At 34.2% G+C, this 21091-nt stretch overlaps 2 protein-coding genes across 4 annotated transcripts; one reads left to right on the top strand and one right to left on the bottom strand.

Moving 5' to 3' along the window:
• The first annotated feature begins 139 nt into the window (after positions 1-139).
• LOC106108984 (desumoylating isopeptidase 2) lies at positions 140-12308 on the top strand. Of its 3 annotated transcripts, none has more exons than XM_013290360.1 (9): positions 140-328; positions 777-944; positions 5134-5261; positions 8282-8434; positions 9852-9941; positions 10463-10514; positions 10595-10683; positions 11210-11292; positions 11700-12308. In XM_013290360.1, exons 2-8 carry the CDS (start codon positions 816-818, stop codon positions 11286-11288), a joined length of 720 nt encoding a protein of 239 aa, XP_013145814.1. In that variant the 5' UTR covers positions 140-328; positions 777-815; the 3' UTR covers positions 11289-11292; positions 11700-12308. The 3 variants fall into 3 exon arrangements, with proteins under 3 accessions (XP_013145814.1, XP_013145813.1, XP_013145815.1); XM_013290359.1 differs by having other exon boundaries at positions 11697-12308; XM_013290361.1 differs by lacking the exon at positions 777-944 and having other exon boundaries at positions 11697-12308.
• A 3843-nt stretch (positions 12309-16151) lies between these two features.
• LOC106108952 (bifunctional endo-1,4-beta-xylanase XylA-like) lies at positions 16152-21085 on the bottom strand. Its single transcript, XM_013290323.1, has 7 exons — positions 21056-21085; positions 20576-20730; positions 20211-20323; positions 19570-19678; positions 19063-19265; positions 18652-18720; positions 16152-17966 (listed from the first exon to the last, which is right to left on the bottom strand). Exons 2-7 carry the CDS (start codon positions 20667-20669, stop codon positions 17886-17888), a joined length of 669 nt encoding a protein of 222 aa, XP_013145777.1. The 5' UTR covers positions 20670-20730; positions 21056-21085; the 3' UTR covers positions 16152-17885.
• Between the last annotated feature and the right edge of the window lie 6 nt (positions 21086-21091).

Below are 21091 nucleotides of genomic sequence, written 5' to 3'. Positions count from 1 at the left end.
CACATTTTTATTTTGTTATACATAAACCACGTAAAGCGTTGCTTACAAAATTCTATATTTTACAAATAATTTGTTATCTTGATAAAACGATTGCTGAACACCGGAACGGAACACCAAGCAATGCAATAAAAATGTCAGATATGTCAGCACTGAAGTAGCACATTGTGTTCGTTTTGTATTTTCGTACATTTATTTCTATATTTCAGTGAAAAACTTACATTATACTAAAGTTATTACTACTGCTGTATGAAAGATGAAGCCGACTATTTAACTGAGAGATTTAATTCTATGGAATTCGTCTTGATATTTCAAAGGCCAACAAACAGTAGTGAGTAGATTTAATTATTTTGCATCTTTACTCTTTTAGTTGTAATTGATACTTAGGGTTTTATGTTCTGGTATTGGCGTTTGTTAATGTTTATATACTATCATTATTTCGGCTACTAATCTAACATTTCATTTGCATACAATACATATTTCTTATGCCTGATAGATTTTAGGTTCTAAAACTTATCGTATTTAGTCAACATATCCATTACTGATAATGGAAGTAGCTTGTTATTCATTTAGTACTAGACATAGTATCTGTTGATATGTGATTTGGACATGGATCAACAATTATTAGAGAGTGATTTTGAGGTACTATTTATATTGGCATTTAGATATACTTACCACTTATTATATTTATTTATAAAAGTACTAAAATGACCTTGTTATTGTACTTTAACATATTTAATACAACACTTAAATTTTAAATATTAATTTGCATACTAAAGGACGAAACTACAGTCCCAAGTTCAGAAGTATGCATAGAAATGAGGAAATGTGAATGCCGTAATCGTACAGACGGGGGAGGCTCGGGGGGCTGTCCCGGAGATGACCGGGACCCTCTGATAAACTCCCCTATTATCTTGCAGGAGGAATCCCACGAAAATCCTAACCTTGTAAGATTTGTTGTCAATTTCTATTGTAGCTAGCACAATTTATGTTTCGTGCACCCTACAATGTCTTGCATACACTTTTTTGCATGTTTAGGATTAGATATTATTAAAGCCTGACTGACTATACACTGGCAATCTAGAATATAATACAACATACATCTTACACCCTATAATAACCACAAAATAATTTTGTCAGTCAAGCAAATATAACTATATGGATTTATTTATAGTTTTAAGTCGCTAAATGTTGTAGTTTTTATTTGCTCATTTAATTACCCATTAGTGAAAATACAAATTATATACACAGGAACAAAATATGCCAATTTAATCCCAGTTTTTATAAGAATAAGAATTATAAATAATACTGAAGTTCTTAAGTGTTAAACTTTTGGCTGTATAGCAATAGCTATACAGCTAATAGGCCAATAGGCCTGTTTTAAAAAATTTGATTTTTTTTTAAACTGACAACATAGACTAGTTAAGGACTTTTAATGGTCTTTCTGGAGATTATGACAGATTATCAAGCAGATTAAATGTCATACAAATTGACATGCCCATAAATTCGTAAAACTATTATCTTATCTGTGCAGCTTTAGTAATGAGACTTTTGAAAAGAATGAGTAATTCTTGTCTATCTGAAAGTATTTTAGATTTTCAGTGCAGTAAGTAACATGTGCATTTATGCAATAATTTATATATTTTTATGTTTATGTGTGTTTATTTGTGTAATATATAATTAGAAATGAGAAAAAAACTGAATATAACTGAACCTCCAAAGAAGGTAGGATTGTTTGAAATAATTTAAATCAGCGTTATAAATTTATACTATAATAGCTTTCGCCCGCGACTCCGTCCCCGTGGAATTAAAATAAAAACAAAAGCGAGTAACTTATGTGTTTCTACAGATTATTCTCTACATCTATTCCAAATTTCATCTAAATCCTTTCAGCCGTTTAGGCTACAAACTCGTACAAACATCCATCTATCCATCTAAACTTTCACAATTATAATATTAAGTATTAGTATGATTAGTATGAAGTATGATTATAAAAACATTGGAGAGACAAAAGTATGGTTCCATCCTAATTGATGTGAAGAATTTCAGAATTGTTTGATGGAGGTTTAAATTTATAATGAAAAGATTAATTGTTTAGTTTCAAGTTTTGAATGCAGCTGTTATTTTTCCCGCGCTTTAACACCGCCGCTGTTACGTTTACGTACGTATAAGTTTGATATTGTTTTTGAAACATATTTCATTTTAATATAATGTTAAACTTCAAAAATTTGACCATTACTATTAAAAAATTATTTAATCAAACGATATACAAAATGAATATTATTACGTACAAAGAATACTAATTGAATTATTTACGACCGAATAATGAAATGTTAAATATGTAACAGAGTCTTAAATCAGGCCATGCTTGAACTTCAAATACCATTTTGTTTTCACCTGTCAATTTGTAATTAAATTTTACTGTGTATAAAACAACTCTATGCTGTATTACATTATTTTATACGTATTACAAACTCAATATGTACTTCCTTTACAACACAAATACGTAAATCAAGCCCTTGACCTAAACCGATAGGGCGAGAGCGTTGATTTCCATTTGGCACGATCCTGATAGACATATATCTATCTCACTTACACACACGGCGACGCGTATATGCTAGTTCGCTCTTATTGCCTTTACCATGTAATTAACTCGACCTATATGTGTCCTGTCATTTGCCAATAATGTAATTGCTATAATTTTTGTTTATTTATTTCTTCTATATGTATATTGTATAGTAGAATCGATAGGTGGTGAACTAAGGATGAGAAACTACATTCAAGAAAGCGTCCCTCAGATCAGCCCCTTAGTAATCAATTAGCGACTGTCGGTGTGATAATGAAACAAATCTCCATTTGCTTGTTCTGTATTTTTATTAGCTACTAACTGTTGCCGGCGACTTCGACCACGCAATATTAAGAAAAAAAATAGACAACAATATGCCCGCCTATGTCAGCTACCCTACAGGGTAGCTGACATAGGCGGGCATATTGTAGTCTATTTCTCTGTAGTGGAAGACCGGTCGAAATCGGCCCAGACGTTTCCAAGATTACTCGGAACAAAACGCGGCTCGGGGACAGACAGACAGACAAAAATCTTTTGAATACGATTTTCGTTGTCAATAGCGAAAATACATTGTCTTCCTGAAATCTAGAATTTTTCTTTTGATATTACAGACACTCCAATTTCATATGAATAGATAATAAGGCTTTAATCGAGGCAAGTTCCTTGTATTAATAAATTCAATACATTATCACCAAGTTCATATTATGAGAAAACTGAAATTTGCATGCACATTGCACATGTTAAAATGGACATGATTAGAAATGTTTATTTCCAAGTGAAACATAAACCCCATAACAAATTTTATGTGTTTATATTCGATTCATAAATACCATTGACGCCACGTAGATCGAATTCCGTTACAATCATTGGCAGCTTGACAAATTGATCTAAACGATTGGTACAAAGCACGCAATATAACACTGTTAACATAAAAATTATAGAAAAATTCTAATACTAATTAAAAAGAATTATAAAGAGGAAAGATTTTGTACTTTTGTATGTATACGATTCACGTGAAAACTACTGGGCCTATATTAAAAATTCTGTCACCATTGGAAAGGTAATTTATTTGTGAGTAACATAGGCTATATTTTTTAATTACACGTGGCCGAAGTGACGAGCAACAGGTCGCAAAATGTAAAAAAAACTCGATTCATTTGAATTTTCACTGAACTTTCGCCATTATTTCATATGGAATGTACAAACGAATAAAATACCGAAAACCAATTTCTACGGGTTATTTAGCGCGTACCATCCATCGACCACGTTATCACTTAACTAGGTGGGATCGTGGTCAAACATGGTTTTAAAAATCATAAAAAAAGTTAAGAATAAACTAAGTATAAGCAAAATATAAGTACAAATGTTGCTAAACTTATAACTTTATACCGCATTTATTTGTAAGGCTGTTAGTTTTTTCCATGTAAAAGACGTTTGGAGTAACAGTTTTTTTTTTCATGTAATTTGACTCCTTCGGAGGTTCAAACGAGTTTGTAAAATGTTGGTATCACTTAATATGTCTGGTATTTACTGATAGCATTCGACTGATAGTCAAACTAATAAGCCAAAACAACGCTTCAGTGGAAACGACCCGTAACTGGCTTAGTATACGTTTAATTATAAAGATAACAGGGTCTGCTCTATTTGACATGCTGTTATTGTTAGAGATAAATAATTTTTAATTTTATTGTTGAATATACTAATATTATAAAGATGAAAGATTTGTATTTTTGTATGTATTCGATTCAAATAAAAACTTCTAGGCCGATTTTAAAAATTCTTTCACCATTAGAAAGGTAACTTACCTGTTTGCATATGCTACGTTTTTTATTTTTTAATTCCACGCGGGCGAAGTCGCGAGCAACAGCTAGTAGTACATATTGCTAAGTTTTTTTACAAGAAATATTACAAATTTTTTTATTTAAAGGTCTTGGAATAATAGTTTTGCGGAATCATCCATCCATAACCTTCATTTGTTTTCCAGACATCGCTGAAAAATAAATTTAAATAAAATTTAATCAGTATTCGTCTTTCAAGCACTAAATTGAATAAAAAAAGTGTCGTAAACAAACCAAACAAATGCTACAATATAATTTGCTTCGATTTTTTTTGTATTAATCGAATTAGTTTCACGCACGTCTTATACCTTAAAGGCAAAAGTTTTTTTTGTCTTATGTAAGCTATTAATAAGCTATAAAAGCTGTAAGCAAGTAAAAAATAAATAAATCCACATTTGGAAGATATAAATGCTTGTCCATATTTTATTTTCTAATCGTTTTGTAGTCACATGCTTTTGTGTAAGCTCAAGATTTTTTTTTAAATATTAAAGTGACAGACCAAGCCTATAGCTATAATATACTCCTTTTTTTGACCGACTTCCCTACAGGAGCTACTCAATTCGTCTGTTTTTTTATGTGTGTTATCCATAAGTGTCTGCTCTTCGAGGGTAGTTCGAAGTTTAAAAATGTTAAAATTTGAAGTACGTGTCCGCCATTTTCTATGAAAATTACCGCTGCTATTTTTTTTACTAATACGATAAGCTGTGTCTATATTTATGTGTGTTTGTACAGTCGTGCGGCATCTGCACGATGTTCCCGTCGTGTATGTCGCTACTGCCGCGTCGCAGCGAGCCGCGCCCGCCGCGCCCCGGACAGGCGCCCGTCCTCCTCAACGTATACGACATGTACTGGACCAATTGGTGAGAATGCGTTCTGTTTTTGATTTTTTTTGACTATGCCATTGATCTGTATATACGGATAGGCGATTGTTTTAAAATGACTGACTTTAATCTCATTTCTTACTTATTTAATAGCGTAAACGGTTAAACGGATCTCGATGGAATTTGGCATGGATGTAGAGGACAGTCTATAAGAATACATAGGCTACTTACTTTTTTTACTTACGTTTTTATTTCTTAATTCTAAGCGGACGGAGTCGCGGGCGAATGCTAGTACTATTGAATGTATATTCATCTTCCATCTTTCACGATCAAAGTTGTTACTTGATCCTTAAAGAAGTCCTTTAATGTACACTAGCTACTCCCGGCTTCGCATGGGTCCAATGTTGATACAAAAATGTGTTTATTTACATCGCATTAGAAACCGCTAAAATTATTAATGTTTTTCTACTATGTTATACAAATAAACCTTCATCTGGAATGACTCTATTAAACATAGCGTCAAAACCCGTCGCGTAGTTTTAAAGATCAAAGCATACATAGACAGACAGCGGGAAGAGTCTTTGTTGACTGACTTCCCAACAGAAGGAGGTACTTAATTCCTCTGTATTTATGTGCTTGCTAGTGGGTCCCATTTTTTTGTTTAATTTTTATACTATGTAGTGATGTATGTGAAATCTTTTTGGTACCATTAATGGTTCTCTAAAAGTATGTTAGTGCAGTTATTTTAAGACTCAGTAATTACTCGATAGAACAGTGTCGAGGGTACTCGAGTATAACTGGAACTGAGCTTCAGTTCCGCGGAACTTGGAACTCAGCCTATGATTTTGTATATCTGGCATGTGAGATTGTGGTCAAATGCTAGTTTATTTATAACTAACAGTTGCTCGTGACTTCGTCCTCGTAAAATAAAAAAACATAGCGTATGTTTCTTATAGTTAATTTATCTTTGTAATGGTGAAAGAATTTTTGAAATCGGCCCAGTAGTTTTTACGTGAATCGAATACATATAAAAATCCAAATCTATCCTCTTTATCATATTAGTATAAACTAGCTATTCCCGTGCGACTTCATCCGCGTGAAATTATAAAAAAAAATATTTTATTATTTACATTGCTCTAATTCGCAATTGCAAATGTCAAAATTACAGTTACCATAATAACCTTGCTTCCTTATGTTGGCAGCGCGTAGTTTATGATCCCTTTCCCACATGAGGAGTTTTTAAAATACATTTACCTCTTGAGTTTAATAGCGTAAAAATATATAGCCTAAAGCGTAGAGCTTTTTATTAAAGAAAGAATTATTCAAAAACATGCTGTGATTGCTGACATCCTACACCACGACGTAGTGTGTTTAGGCTTTATTATATTAGTATAGATATAAATAAAAAAATGAGATTGAATAGCAATATGTTTTTACAAATATTTCGGCAGAAATCTACAATAGACAATCACTTAAATAAATTCCCGTTGTCTCCTAATGTATGTTATCAGACGTTGCGTTTTGTACGGTTAATGTCACTCTCAGGTCATTGACTTCAATATCAATTGATTGCAGCTATTAATCAATATCTTTATTATTAACAGATTGTCGTCTACAATGCTAAGAGCGAGCACACTTTTGACAAAACCATCGCACAACTGTTGTGCGATTGTCGATTGTTTATCAGCCTTCTAGTTGCCCAACTAAAAATCTAGTAGTGTGCATCTTCATATAAGCTCATAGGAATCGCAGCGAGACTAAACAGTTGTGCGATAGTTTAGTAAAAGATGTGCGCGCGCTCTAAAACTATAATGTACTCACTAATAGCTATAAATTTGTCTTTTGTTGTCTGTTTTCTTAAATAGATAATAACAGAAAAAGTATCGTTGTGTCCATCTGTTCATATCCTTTCCTTGTTAGAAAAAGACTAGAAGGGAAAGACTAAAACTAGGCTTCCAGTATATTTATTTGATGTACGGAAACTTTACTTGACCTATGTAGTGATGATAGGCAAGCGAGTGGAAAATTCGTACAGTACTGTCCACAGTAAAATCCATTTTACCACTGTACTTTTAAACGATTAATATAATTTTAACTAGCGATATTAATTTACACACTCCATTAGAGATCTCGCCAGGAATGCGCGCGAATTTCCAATCCCTCTAATGACATTGACAGCTGTCAGTTAGTGATGTGACGTTTATGCCGATAATTTAGTGTTGCGACAATGCGACAACGCGGTACTTATTTTCTTCTTAACAGTACTGTACGCCATCAAACGTCGATATGTTCCATGTTTTAATACAAATTAAATCGTTATTGTACCATTATCTATGATGTTCTTCACGTGATTTTCTTTTTTTATAAGTGATTTTTCGTTTTGTTTTCTGCATATGTAAATAGTTCGACCGGTTACCCTAATAATTAAGGTATATGTTACATGAGTGCGAAGGAGCCAGATGTTAATCAGCGCAGGAACGGCTTAGTCCCTCGATACGCTGAGCTGGCTACCTTTTGCCACGATTGTACTTTCTTCAGAACAAGTCCTTTTATGTTTTTTTGTGGCAATAAATACATTATACAGAATTTATCTAACAGTGGTAGAGCCCGCTTTAACATCTTCGCACGAATGGGCCGGCTCGCCCGGTGTAATACCACGACCACACAGAAAACAGGCGTGAAGTGGAAGCAATTCCGCGTTTCGTCTGATGAGTGTGGTGCCGGAGGCCTAATTTTAGTCCCTTTCTCTTTCCACTCTTTTCTTAAGAGCAAAGGATTGGAAGGAAAAGAGGATTTGATGGTGGAGGAGACGCATAGGAAGGGGAAATGTCTTTATGTGCGTCTCCTCCTCCGTGAATTAAGGGTAGGCAACGCATCTGTAATTGCGGATGTTTATGGGTAGCGGTCGCTTTCCATTTCGGTGGATTCAGTGGCCGCTTGCTTGGTTTGCCACCTTATGTTATAAAAAAAAATTGTAGTAAAACATGGAACGCAGTGACGTTTGATGGCGTACATAGTACTGTTAATTCATTAAAATGTGGGTACATTGTCATGCACAGGTATACGGCGGGCGCGGGCGTAGGTGTGTTCCACAGTGGGGTACAAGTGCACGGCTCGGAGTGGGCGTACGGGGGACACCCGTACGCGTTCACGGGCGTTTTCGAGATAACGCCGCGGGACGAAAGGGAACTGGGGGAACAGTTCAGGTTCAGGTGAGATATACAACGCTTTTGCTCGCGACTTCGTTCGCATGAATAAAAAAAATATAGCCTATGTTACTTCCAAATAAACTACATTTCTAACGGTGAAAGAATTTCAAAAATAGAAATCTTTCCTCTTTATAATATTAGTAAAGGTGTAGACTAACTGACCGCAACTTCGCCCGCGTAAAATAAAAAAGTAAAAAATATAGCCTATGTTACTCAGTGATAACGTAGCTTTTTAATGGTGCTATAATTTTAGTAATCGGCCTAGTAGTATTTGAGTTATTTCAATACATACAAAAATAAATTTTTCCTCTTATAATATTAGTGTAGATATGTAAAACGAAAATGAACAGTCACATGGCAATTTGATCTATAGCTTTGTCTATAATAGTATGACATAAATATAGTATTTTTTTTCTATACTAAAAAACATGTTTGATCGTATGTAGTACAAGTAAGAATTTTAAAAAATTGTTTCAGTATTAACGATTCCCCCAATTTCATATTTAATTAGTTATTGATGGATTGTGGGGGTCGTTGCTATTAGCAACCGTTTAGGTACACGTCATAACTATTTTATGTACAAATAATAACAGAGTTTTATTAATGAGAATAATTGAGCAAGTGACCTAATAGTAATAGGAGGCCTAATTTAAATCTATTTCTCTTTACCACCCTTTTCTTATAAGGAGAGGATGGCAAGGGGAAGTGGATTTGACGGTGGAGTAGATGTATAGGAAGGAGAAATATCCTCTGTATGTGCGTCTCCTCCTCCGTCATATAACGGTAGGCAACGCATCTGCAATTGCGGATGTCTATGGGCAGCGATCGCTTCGCCTGCTCGTTTGTCACCTTATGTTATAAAATATATCAACCTCTATCTTCAGGTTTATTTTTATCACATTTTAACTGCTACTGGTAGCTTCAGGCCTATCTCCAATACTGAGTAGGTGATGATGATGATGACAGTTTATTTGCACCTATCTAATGCCTAGTCTTACTTCTTTCTAATATTTCTTTTATTCAAAATATTAGTAGATTTTTAGTAATTTAATATTTCCTATAACCATCACAACTACGCTCTTGGCTTGTGCTAGGATGGTTCACAATAGTCGAATGGCAGGATTCGAACCCTGGACCGCAAGATCCGTAGTTCGTGCACCAAACCATTAGGCTATTGGCGTTATTAATACGATAGTTTAGATGGATGGATGTTTGTTAGAGTTTGTACCCTAAAATGCTGAATGGATCTCGATGAAATTTGTCATAGATGTGGAGCAAAGTCTGGAAGAACAAATAAGCTAGTTTCTTTTGTTGCGTTCGGACTTATTGTTAATCCTGCATCTTATTTTTCTCGTGTCTCCTTCATTAATTAAAGAAATTTGTATACAAATAATAATACTGTTGTTTTGTACGTGTATAGACAGAGCGTGCACATCGGTTACACGGACTTCACCGAGGAAGAGGTGCGGCGACTGGTCATGGAGCTTGGCAAACAGTTCCGCGGTGATAGGTCAGATAACATGTCACAACTAACTTGTCACCATAACTTACTTATCACAACTAACTTGTCACCATAACTTACTTATCACAACTAACTTGTCACCATACGTTGCCTTTCATAACTAACTTGTCACCATAAGTTACATATCACAACCAACTTGTCACCATACGTTACCTATCACAACTAACTTGTCACCATAAGTTACCTTTTAAAACTAACTTGTCACGGCAACTAATCTATCATCACAACTAACCTGTCCCCACAAATAACCTGTCACCACAACTAATCTATCAAAAACCAATAAACTGTCACAAATAACAAGTCATCTAATTGTCATACATTCAATTTCAGAAAAAAAGTTTAATATTGAATTATTTGGAAGTAAACAAGTCACAATAACCTTAAAAAGACTTTGCACACCTTCGAAATACACTGTGAGCTGATAAATATCGACATGCGCAGAAACGACATCACTTTCCGGTCCCCCTAATACTTGTAAAACATACGTCAAAACAATTCTTATATTTCAGGTATCATCTTATGAACAATAATTGCAACCATTTTACGTCCGCCTTCTGTTTGGTGAGTTTAACATTGTGAAATAAAAAAAAATCCTATATATTTGAATGTAATAGAGATAGTAAATGTTTGTGTGTTTCCAGGCGTTGTGTGACCGCGACATCCCCGCGTGGGTGAACCGCCTCGCCTACGTCAGCTCCTGTGTGCCATTCCTGCAGAGGTGTCTGCCCAAGTATGTCATATGCCACCCATGACACAACATATGTCAGATATCTACAAAGTTTAGATGGATAGATGTTTTTTATAATTTGTAGCCTTAACGACTGAATGTATTTCAATGTAATTTGGTATAGATGTATGGGATAGTCTGGAATAACGCACAGGCTACTTACTTTTGGTTTTTTAAATTACTCGCAGACGGAGTCGCGGGCGAAAGCTAGTATATCATTAATATTAATATTATTAACGAAAAAGTCTAAACTTTTGAATCTAGATGGATGTATGGATGTTTATTAGAGTTTGTAGTCTAAGCTGCTGAACGAATCTCCATGAAATTTGTCATAGATGTAAATATTCTGGCAGAACACATACTTGTTTAGTTTTGTTTTTAAATTCCAGACGGAGTCGTTTCTGTCTTCTAGTATTATAATAAATTTAAAAACAGTACATCTTTAAATTCAATAAAACGAAGCTATGATTTATTTATTAATAATAGTTATTATTAAGTTTTGATTTGTTATTATTTAATGTGATTACAGAGAGTGGCTGACGCCGGCGGCGCTGCAGCACTCGCTGGCGGCGCACTCGCGCTCCTCCTCGCCCAACACGCCGCAATAGCACCGTCAGTATACATTTATAATACTTCCTTCAATATAAAATATGCTAATAGTACCTACAAAAACTTATGGTAATAATGAGTATAAAAATCCTACATTAATATTTGACAATCACAAAATAATAATAGCATGAAATCACAAGTTAATAATAGATATAGAATTCTTCATAAAGGGTATGAAATCACACATTAATAAAAGGTTTTAAACAATGGTAATAGTGTGTCAAAAATCACAAAATAATATTTATTTAAGGATCTTATTTTTGGAGAAACCTCAAGTTCTCTTGTACCTTTGCCCTCCTTATACGATACGACACCATTCTCTTTTACTTATTCCATATACGTTTGTCTTCGTTATCAAAGTTCTTATTTATAATTTAATAATAATAATGTGTAATAATTGTCCACAGCAGCGTGGCGGGCGCGGCGGGCGCGGCGCCGCAAGTGTTGTGCGTAAACTGACAATTGTTCTGGCGCATTGTCCAATTATTGCTGTGTGACTACTCGTGATTGATCATGATCACCTCTTTGCTGTACAACAAAATGGCGGTTTTAGCAATAAATTTTACTATTTAGGGATTTCCTTGGTAAAATTTGTAGAATTTCTTTCTTGGTTTAAAATTCATATTAAATTAAAGCAATTCTATCGACAATTAAATCTTTTGTCAACCGCCATTTTTGTTCCTATCAGCAAAGAGGTTATGTATTTTTTAATATGTAATTATAATTAAGTCTTTGAACGAAATACATTTGTGTAAGTTTGTTGAGTAATTCTACCTAATATTGAGTGCCTTGGAGTGAAAGGGATGTCTAGATGTTAATATGTGTGTCCCTTTCCTCTGCAAACATGGCCGCCACCGACTCTTGCTTCACTTACCCTGTTTTGTAATTTATAACCTATGTTTTCCTAGATACTTTTTGACTTTCCTAGACATGTGTCAAATCTGACAATTTATTTTTTTTATCTGCTTTTTAAAGAAAAAACAATTTTAGAGGGATATAATAAATTTTAAATGCTTGTAATAGCGTCAATAGACACATTTTTTATATCTTAGATTGGTTTATTTGAAATTTGAAAATTAATCGATAAATACAACAAAATTATTTAAAAACCCACCGCAGTCCATATTAAAAAATAAATATGATAAACCAATTATCCTCAATATTATTATTTATAATAGGAAATAACATTTTGCGTTCAACAGCTTTTTATAAATGTATGGTCAACATATCTTTTGCATATTTTAGTACAAAGCAAAGAAACCCGGCACTCTTTGTTAGTCTTGAAATCAAATAAATGTGAATAAGTAGGTTTAGATATCCGTCCGTTCAAAGTTTAAAAGTCGAATGGATTTGCGCGCCTTTTTTTATCTATGACTACTAAAATTATAGGTTATGTTCAACTGTTTCTTCAATTTCCTGTCATTTTGACATCTGTCATAAATCATACATATTAGTATTGATTTAAAAAAGCGTAAATATAACGGCCTACTTATATTTTGATGTTTAATACAAGTTTGGTTTCAGTTTTTTTTATAAAACCGCATTTTCTTTAATTCAAAACATCTGTACAAAAACCATTGTTATCCTCATTAAATTCTTTTAGCATCTTGCTTTTTTAACTTTTAGTTTCTGGTATCTTTTCTAAAAATAATAAGTTAAAAGAGAACATATATTTAGATTTAAACTAATAATAAGGTTTGATTAGTTAAATAATAATAAAACGCCTAATTATTAGGTGTCGGCAAAATCTCAACCTATTTTGATAATGCGCCAACAGTTTTAATGACGTTTTCCAAACGAGAACCATTTTTCTACAGTTTTATTGTCTATGCATTTTTGGCTCAACGACTACTAGCCTTTTGCTTTTTTTTCTGTAGACACGAAACATTTTTAATTTAAAACTTAACGATTTTTTTTTATTTGTAATATAATCAAAATATTTTCATTTGTAAAACGTCGTTTTCTTGTATTGTGAAATGTAAATATTTGTAGTGTTTTCGCGGGCGGGGGAAAATATCACTAATTGTTAATGTTTTTTTAACCATCTATAATTGAGAGTATTCCAGTTTTCTAATTTAAGCAATATTTTTTCCTCATTGAAAGCATAACCTTAAAATGAATGTAATGTATTTGTTTTGTTATGAAAAGGTGATTATTTCTCCCGCTTCGCTGTCGTAAGGGACATTCTAGAAAACAAGTGCCACTTCGTTACAATTGTAATTATAGAAATTGTATTTGTAGGAACTGTGATGGTTGACTTTCACTAGTATAGTATTCGCAAGGACGTTTTTATAACGCCGCGTAAAAGCGTTGGCGTCTCACGAGCGACCGCTTTAAAATAACTCTTGTTTATTTTGACTAGTGCTCAAAATTTTAAATGCGAAGTAAAAAAGCGTCGCGTTTTAAAAACGCTGTCAATTGATCAGATGAATGGAAAAATATTTGTTCCGTTTAAATTCCTTTAACGAGCGTTATAAAAGCGCCCGTGCGTAATGAGGTTAATTGTTTTGACAGCAGTGTATTGACATATGTCATCCCTTAGATTATCTTTGACAAAACAGACGTGTGTCAATGTGTCATTGCAGTTGAAACCAATAGTATAGACCTACAAGGATATCTGACCAGGTGGGCACGAGACAAACTAGAATGACAGCTCACTACCGCTCTGTCAATGTCAAAAGTGTCACAAGAACATTGTTTTTTGACATTTCTTTTTTATTTTTAGGCTTTACATGTTTTGTTAGATTCTCACCGGCCAGATATCTTTGACTATATTTAGCATTATAATGGAAATTCATGCGATTTAAATGCATCTAGGTTTTATATGGACTTAGCTTTTTATACACACCTTTTTTCTAATTCTTTTATAGATTGCTCTTGATTGTATATAATCCTCCAATAGTTGTAATTAAATTTATGTGAATAATTAAAAAAGGTCGATTGCTAAATTGTCGATAAAGACAATCGAAATGTCATATTTATTTGCCATACACGTTTTATACTTGTAGTGCTTACACATTAGTACTAAAATTGACTAAATTTGACTAAACATGGCAAACTCGACTATACAATTAACAGAGTTAAAATGATTAAAATAAGACTTTGTTATAATTTTAAAAGTTATAGTTTAGTCGTGTTCAAAATAGACTGTTTTTAGATTCTAGTGTGTAATCACTACTTTCTTATTTTTTTTTTAAAATAAGTAAATGATATCGCAGTTTTAAATTCCCAGCAACTTTTTACTTTTTTTTTTAGTCTGGTTCGTCACATCTTTTATTCTATGATGGTTAATCATAACAGATAATAAATTGAATTTGTGTCAGTTACATTGCATAGATAAAAAGTAACTACAATTTATGGTAAACGTAGACGGTTGAAAATATTATTCATATTGTAACGTAGATCGTAGTTGTTGAATTTGTTTATTAATCAAAATAATAAAAAATGTTTAAACTTAAATCGGAATGTTGAATTTGGTTTTTTAACCAAACTTAAATAAGTACTCTAACTTATTTTGCAATGTCAACATTATTAAAAAAATATTTAAAAAGTAATATTCTTTACTGAGAATTTTTAACTGCCTTTTATTCGATAGTATACTTTTTTTAATCTGTAATCGACACGTTATTTACTAAAGTTAAATCATGTTTATGTAGTTTGTAATGGTTTGGATTTATTGTGAGTTATCTTTGTACAATTTTAGATTACGACAGCAACGAAATTAATTCCACGGGATAGTTTAAGACGATAAAACTTATTTTTAAATTGCATTTTGGTTACAATTGAAAAAGACAAAAGGTGGAAGAACTAGCTGTCAATAAATTGTATCGATTTTTTTTTCTACATAGAATTTTTGTAAATGGGTTGAATTTGAAACTGCTTCAAACTACAGAAATCGTTGTGCGATTTTTCAATGTCGTAACTAATAATATTGCCATCCCTTTTACTCTTTTAAAAAACGAGACAACTGTAATATGTTGCGTCAGTTGAAGACTCGCATTTTGTATTCTGTAGGTTCTTGTAATTTTTAAACATCGAGACTTTTTGTGTGGAGTGTAAAATCTCTATTTTGTATTACGAAGTGAATATTGTAATGAATAGGTTTTAGAACATAAGTTATTCTGTTCAATACTTATAATCTGTTCAGTGAGTTGAGTTATGAGAACTTGAAAACTCGTTGAAATGTTAAAATTTTTTCCCAAATTGTCAAAATAAAAATATATATTGACAAATTTTTTGGAACGAATAAAATGTGTAAAGTTTTCTATGATTTGTTTTATTACAATTTCAGACGGGAAAATACCCGAGCGAGTTTAAGTGGTAATTAAATATCAACTTTATGGCATTGAGAAAAAATTGAAAATAGTATGGCAACATTAACAGATCACTATGAGAGTAGTATGGAAATAAAATTCGTAATGTAATATAAATTACCATTTTATAACATTGCTTTTTTGCGCCTTTTGTTACCCCTAACCCAAAAGTATACCATACAAATAGCACTCTTGCGACAATAAATATGGCGAACACAATCTGGTCGCCAACTTTAAAATATTACCAATGTTATAAATGCAAAAGTTTAAATAAAGTGATGTTTATTCCACGCGGGTGGAAACTACTTTAACCCTTTTACGCTCTTGGAAAATATTTTTCTTTTACAAAAATTTTTATCGATTATACAATTATCGTGGAATCGACATATTTTTCATTATATTATATTATAGGAAATCGATACAACCTGCTGTTTCTTCTAGTGATATTCTCTTACTTTACACCCAAAATATATAAAACATTGTAGTGTATTCGCAAATTTAGTCTCAGCCATCTTATGGTCCTGTTAGGGTTAAAATAAAACTCCAAAATATTCCTTAATACAATTTATTTGATATCAATTAATTGTATTACAACGAGCTATACATCCGCGCTGCCCATACACTCACACAAACATACATGTTGCGGTCCAAGTTACATCTAAAACTACCGTTAACTCTTCAACTTAACGTCTTAATTAACTTACAAAATACTTTATTACACATTTAAAAATAAAACCACAAGAGTCCGTGCAGACATTTCACACGAAATGTGAAAAATACGTGAAGAAAAATATCTTAAATCTGTAAAGGCAAAAGAAAAATGCTCTTAGCTTAAAGAAACCAAAAACTCTTATATTAAAAACCTTTAACAAAATATTTAATTACATAAATACCCATAATTTTTAAAGATTCTGACTTATAATATTTATTAGTAATTTTTAACGTGGGTTTACACTGAAGTGTCCAAAAGAACAATGAATTGATTTTATATAATACAAACCCACGTTTTAGTTTTCTAAGGATATTTATGTATTAAATATTTTTTTACTTATATTATGAGTAAATAAACTCCAATTACACGACACATTTTAGTAAGAATGGTAATCTGTTTCTAATATATTAAATCTATAATTGTTTACTTATATTCCTTACATTAAATGTAAGATTTTATAGACAATTTTAAACTTGCAGTGAGTGTGCTATTCAATTCCAAAATAATTGCATACTGTTTAATTAAATTTCTTATTTTTATATTTATATCAAAATAAAAACATAAGAAGCAGCAACTATATAAAATAGTGCATTACGTTCTATAATATAGTAAGATTTTATTAAGAAACAATACATTTCAAACACAGTTTTCGTTAATCTTCAAACATTTGCCTTATTTTAAAAGGTTGAATTTAACACTTCCAACGCTTTATCATATTTTTTTTTTTCTCATAAAGAACTAGTCAGAAAAATACGTAGCAGAGTTGGTTTAAAAGCTACATAAGAGCAAGTTTGCTTTCATATAGCTTTTAAAAATGATAATTATTGTAGAATTCTGCAGTGACATTTGCACACTGATCTATATAAATGGATAGGTCTTTTCCAGGAAATGACAGCTATTGCGTCAACCCAATTCAAATAAATGCACTTGTTGATTTTAATTCTTTGTTTTCCAATCCTCGCCACCGCCACAAGTGCCCATCGGTGCCAAGATGAAAGTACATAGGCACATATTACGTTTTATAGCCTGTCCATTTATAGAGATCAGTGTATTTGTATAAATGTAATAAAGAACTATTAACACAATAGTCACCCCAGAGTTCTATAGCATAATTAAAAAGGATATTTGACCGAAGGTTTGGTTAGTTTTTAAAAATTATGTAAAACTATGGCGATAGACATAAAAGGAGGGAATTAGTGAACTATTGTAATTTAGTTTGATTATTTCGTCAAAAATCTTCGTCGGTATATATGGATTTTTTGAATTTGACAGTCTACTCTTATATTATAAAGAGGAAAGATTTGTATTTTTGTATGTATTGAAATAACTCAAAAACTACGAGGCCGATTTCGATAATTCTTTCGCCATCAGAAAGGTAATTTATCTCTAACATTTGCTACATTGTCAATTTTTTTATTCCACATGGACGAAGTCGCGGGCAATAGCTAGGTTTTTAATGTGACTTATGGCCACCAGGTCAAATATCCTTGTGGTTGCATAAATATTAATATGTTTGTCAAATGTCTTTGAAAGTGAAAGGGAGTTAACCCTTCATATACATCTGTATAGGGTTATTTCTTGTCCGTGGCCGGCGGCGGCACGCCCGTCACCGCGGGAGTGGAACTGCTGTTATTACTGCCACCGCTGTAATTCTATAAATACAGAAAATTATTAATACAAAAAGTGTAATTACGAAATGTTGCCCTTTTGATTATTTCAACTAAGCGATTTGACCCATTCTACTTATGCAGTCACTGTTACAAATTATGACAGTCGTCCACGCTCGCGTAAATCATACATCTGAATACAGAAACGAGATTGAGACTTAAATTATAAAGAGTCGTGTCACTATCGGGCCAATGGAAAGTTGCCATGATGTTTCCGTTCAGCTATAACGTGTTTCTTCAAATATAGAGTGAATCAAATGTTAGCGAGCGCCTGCCCCTTTTCGAAGAGCAACGGACAAATTTCGTATTACCGTCTCGGAACATGATTTTTAATAATTATCTTTCAAAAACTTGTAACTAGCGGAGTAAACGCATCTCTCTTGGCACAACTGTTTTATTTATTTTCTCCAAGTTATCGCCAAACTCTTACTAATCTTACTAATATTATAAATATGAAAGTTGAGATGGATGGATGTTTGTTAGAGTTTGTATCCTAAACGGCTGAAGTGATCTCGATGAAATTTGGCATACATGTAAAAGATAGTCTGGAAGAACACAAAGGCTTTCTTTTGTTTATATTAATTCCCCGCTGACAGAGTCGCGGGCGGAAGCTAGTATTCAAATAAAAACCAAGTGATAGTTTATGTCAAAAAATGTTAATTTAGTGTACCTGGTATTGCTGCGCCCAGGCCTGCGCGTCCACATTGCCCTGTTGCTGGCCGCCCTGCGCCTGCTGGTACTGGAAACACAAACGAGTGACGTCATTACCTTACGCTATGGCCGCGCTCACAAAACTAGACTAGATGACTAGACTAAACGAAATTGGCACAGTGGGTTAAAACATCAAATTACAACGACATTTTCATATGATGCTTAGCGTGACTATGTAAACAGAGATTTTAGCCCACTGTACCTCGCCCCGCTTCTTGGGGTTTAGGCATCGGTTTACAAAGACATTGTCATATGATGTTTTGGATGACTATGTAATGACTGTGATGATGTATGATAGAGTTATTTGGAGTACAAGAACCTGTTGCGCCGACACTACGGGAGTAGGATAAAGAGGAAGATGATGTGTTACCCCCGGCCAGCCGTGCTGCTGCTGCCACTGTTGCCATTGCTGCCACTGCTGCCACTGCTGCGCCGTGTAGCTCCACTGGCCCTGCCCACCAGCGCCCGCCGCGCCCGCGCCCGCCTGCTGCCCCTTGCCCGCCTGGCCGCCCGCTGCGCCCGCCCCGGCGCCGCCCGCGCCGCCCCAGCCCCAGTTGCCCCAGTTAACCCAGCCTGCAAACAAACATATCAACATTTTAATTAGTTAAAATATAAATGCACAAAGAATGGATAGATGTTTGTCACGAAGATTTTTTTAATTCTGCGAGTAGTTGCAGGTAAAAACTATCATTATTTTCCTTGCAAAAATAAAAAAAAAACTCTGTAAGTATTCATCCAGACTTTGTTCTTCATCTGCGACAAACATTGAGATCAATTAAGGCTTTTTTAACGATAGTAATGGTAACAAACCATCGCGTTAATTATATAAGTATGAAATTTATATGTTGTATATAAAGTTTTACAATAAATTTATTACCTTGGTTCTGGTGCCAGTTGCTCCAGCCGCCCCAGTTGTTGGCCCACTGGTTCCAGTTTGCTTGGTTCTGGGGGTTCATGCCCTGGTTCTGATTTTGGTTAGGTCCGTCCTAAGAACAAACAATAACCAAGCTTTAAATTCCACATCAACATTGTTGTAAAACAGATATAATAGGGAATCAGTATGTTCATTTAACTTTTCTATTTGCGTTTTAGAACATTTTACAAATTAAATTTACTACTAAATCTTATTTAAAGAATCTTAATAGATATGTTTGAATAGTAATAAAGTATAAGGAAGTTTGAGAATAGCCCCAGTGGATACGAAAATAAGGATTAAAAAGTTAGCATGGTATAGGCATGTTATGAGGACGTTAGTTATGATTACAGAGAAGTTCACCGGTACAGGTAGTCCTAGAAAGAGATGGATAGATTGCATGAAAGATGACATAATTAAGAAGGGAGTGATGACTGAGATGACGGATGACAGTTAATTGGAGGAGGAAAGCCCGGTGCGCCGACCCTACGGGAGTAGGATAAGGTGGGGGAAATGAGTAATAAAGTATACAAAAACGAAGTTTTATCTGTTTTTGCGTCATGATCTTATTGTCTAGTGTCATAGCCTCTTAATGGGGTTTATACCTTGCCCTGCGGTCTAGTGAGTCCTGCATGCGGGCCAGCGGGCCCCGGCGCTCCACGGCCGCGCCCCGTGCCCTGCGGCGCCGCCCCGCCGCGCTGCCAAGACCCCATGTTGCCTGCAGACAATATATATTACATACTGTTAAGAAAAAAAATAGTACCGTGCTGTAGAATTGGCGCAACACTAAATTTCGAATTTCTTACGGTAAAAGAAAACATCGTGATGCCTGCACGTATCTGAGATTCATAGATATGTGTGAAGTCAACCCACAGTGCAGCGTGGTTGACTATGGCCTAGTCACCCTTAGGGTATGCTCCGAGCCCCTCGGTGGGGACGTATAGTGAGCTGGTGATGATGATATACATACCTGGTCGCTTGTCCATGTGCGTGCCACGGCCGGGGCGGTCCCTGAAGCGTGCGGCGTCGCCGAGCGGCGGGCCGCGGCCGCGGTCGCCGCGCATGCCGGCCACGCCGCGCCCGCCGCGGAAACTCTCGCGATCGTTGCGACCGAAATCATTGTTTCTGGAAATTAATACACCGTTTTTTTAGTGCCTCTAGATCGTGTGTTATATCGCTACTATAACATTGTGTTGTATGAGAAAATTTTAATGCAAACAAATACATTTAAGGAATATATAGACTAGACATAGAGAATAAAATTTTTTCACCAGTAAGTTCTCTGAACGGTACTATGTTGTAAAATAAACATTTGATTTTGAGATTGCCAATAAATAACAACAAAGAACTTTCATAAAAAAGCTAGTATAGTTTTAAGTTTGATTGTTTTAAAATGTTGAGTTGTGTAAGACTGTGTAGCTTGTTTCGCGCGTGTCGCGTGTGTACTGACCTCTGGTGCTGCGGGCCGCTCCACTGGCGGTCGAAG

This window comes from Papilio polytes, unplaced genomic scaffold, assembly GCF_000836215.1.
Source record: "Papilio polytes unplaced genomic scaffold, Ppol_1.0 DF821400.1, whole genome shotgun sequence".
In the NCBI taxonomy this organism is placed as follows: domain Eukaryota; kingdom Metazoa; phylum Arthropoda; class Insecta; order Lepidoptera; family Papilionidae; genus Papilio; species Papilio polytes.
The sequence above is the reverse complement of the archived record's forward strand: the minus strand, read 5'-3'. Positions and strand labels throughout refer to the sequence as shown.

Excerpts from the sequence above, each read along its gene's own strand:
- LOC106108952 (XM_013290323.1), bottom strand. The coding sequence starts at position 20,669 with ATGCGCGGCGACCGCGGCCGCGGCCCGCCGCTCGGCGACGCCGCACGC. Across the intron at positions 20,324-20,575 it reads GCACATGGACAAGCGACCAG|GCAACATGGGGTCTTGGCAG; the intron begins GTATGTATATCA and ends TATTGTCTGCAG. Across the intron at positions 18,721-19,062 it reads AGCAGCACGGCTGGCCGGGG|TACCAGCAGGCGCAGGGCGG; the intron begins GTAACACATCAT and ends TTGTGTTTCCAG.
- LOC106108984 (XM_013290360.1), top strand. The coding sequence starts at position 816 with ATGAGGAAATGTGAATGCCGTAATCGTACAGACGGGGGAGGCTCGGGG. Across the intron at positions 9,942-10,462 it reads AAACAGTTCCGCGGTGATAG|GTATCATCTTATGAACAATA; the intron begins GTCAGATAACAT and ends CTTATATTTCAG. Across the intron at positions 10,684-11,209 it reads CTGCAGAGGTGTCTGCCCAA|AGAGTGGCTGACGCCGGCGG; the intron begins GTATGTCATATG and ends ATGTGATTACAG.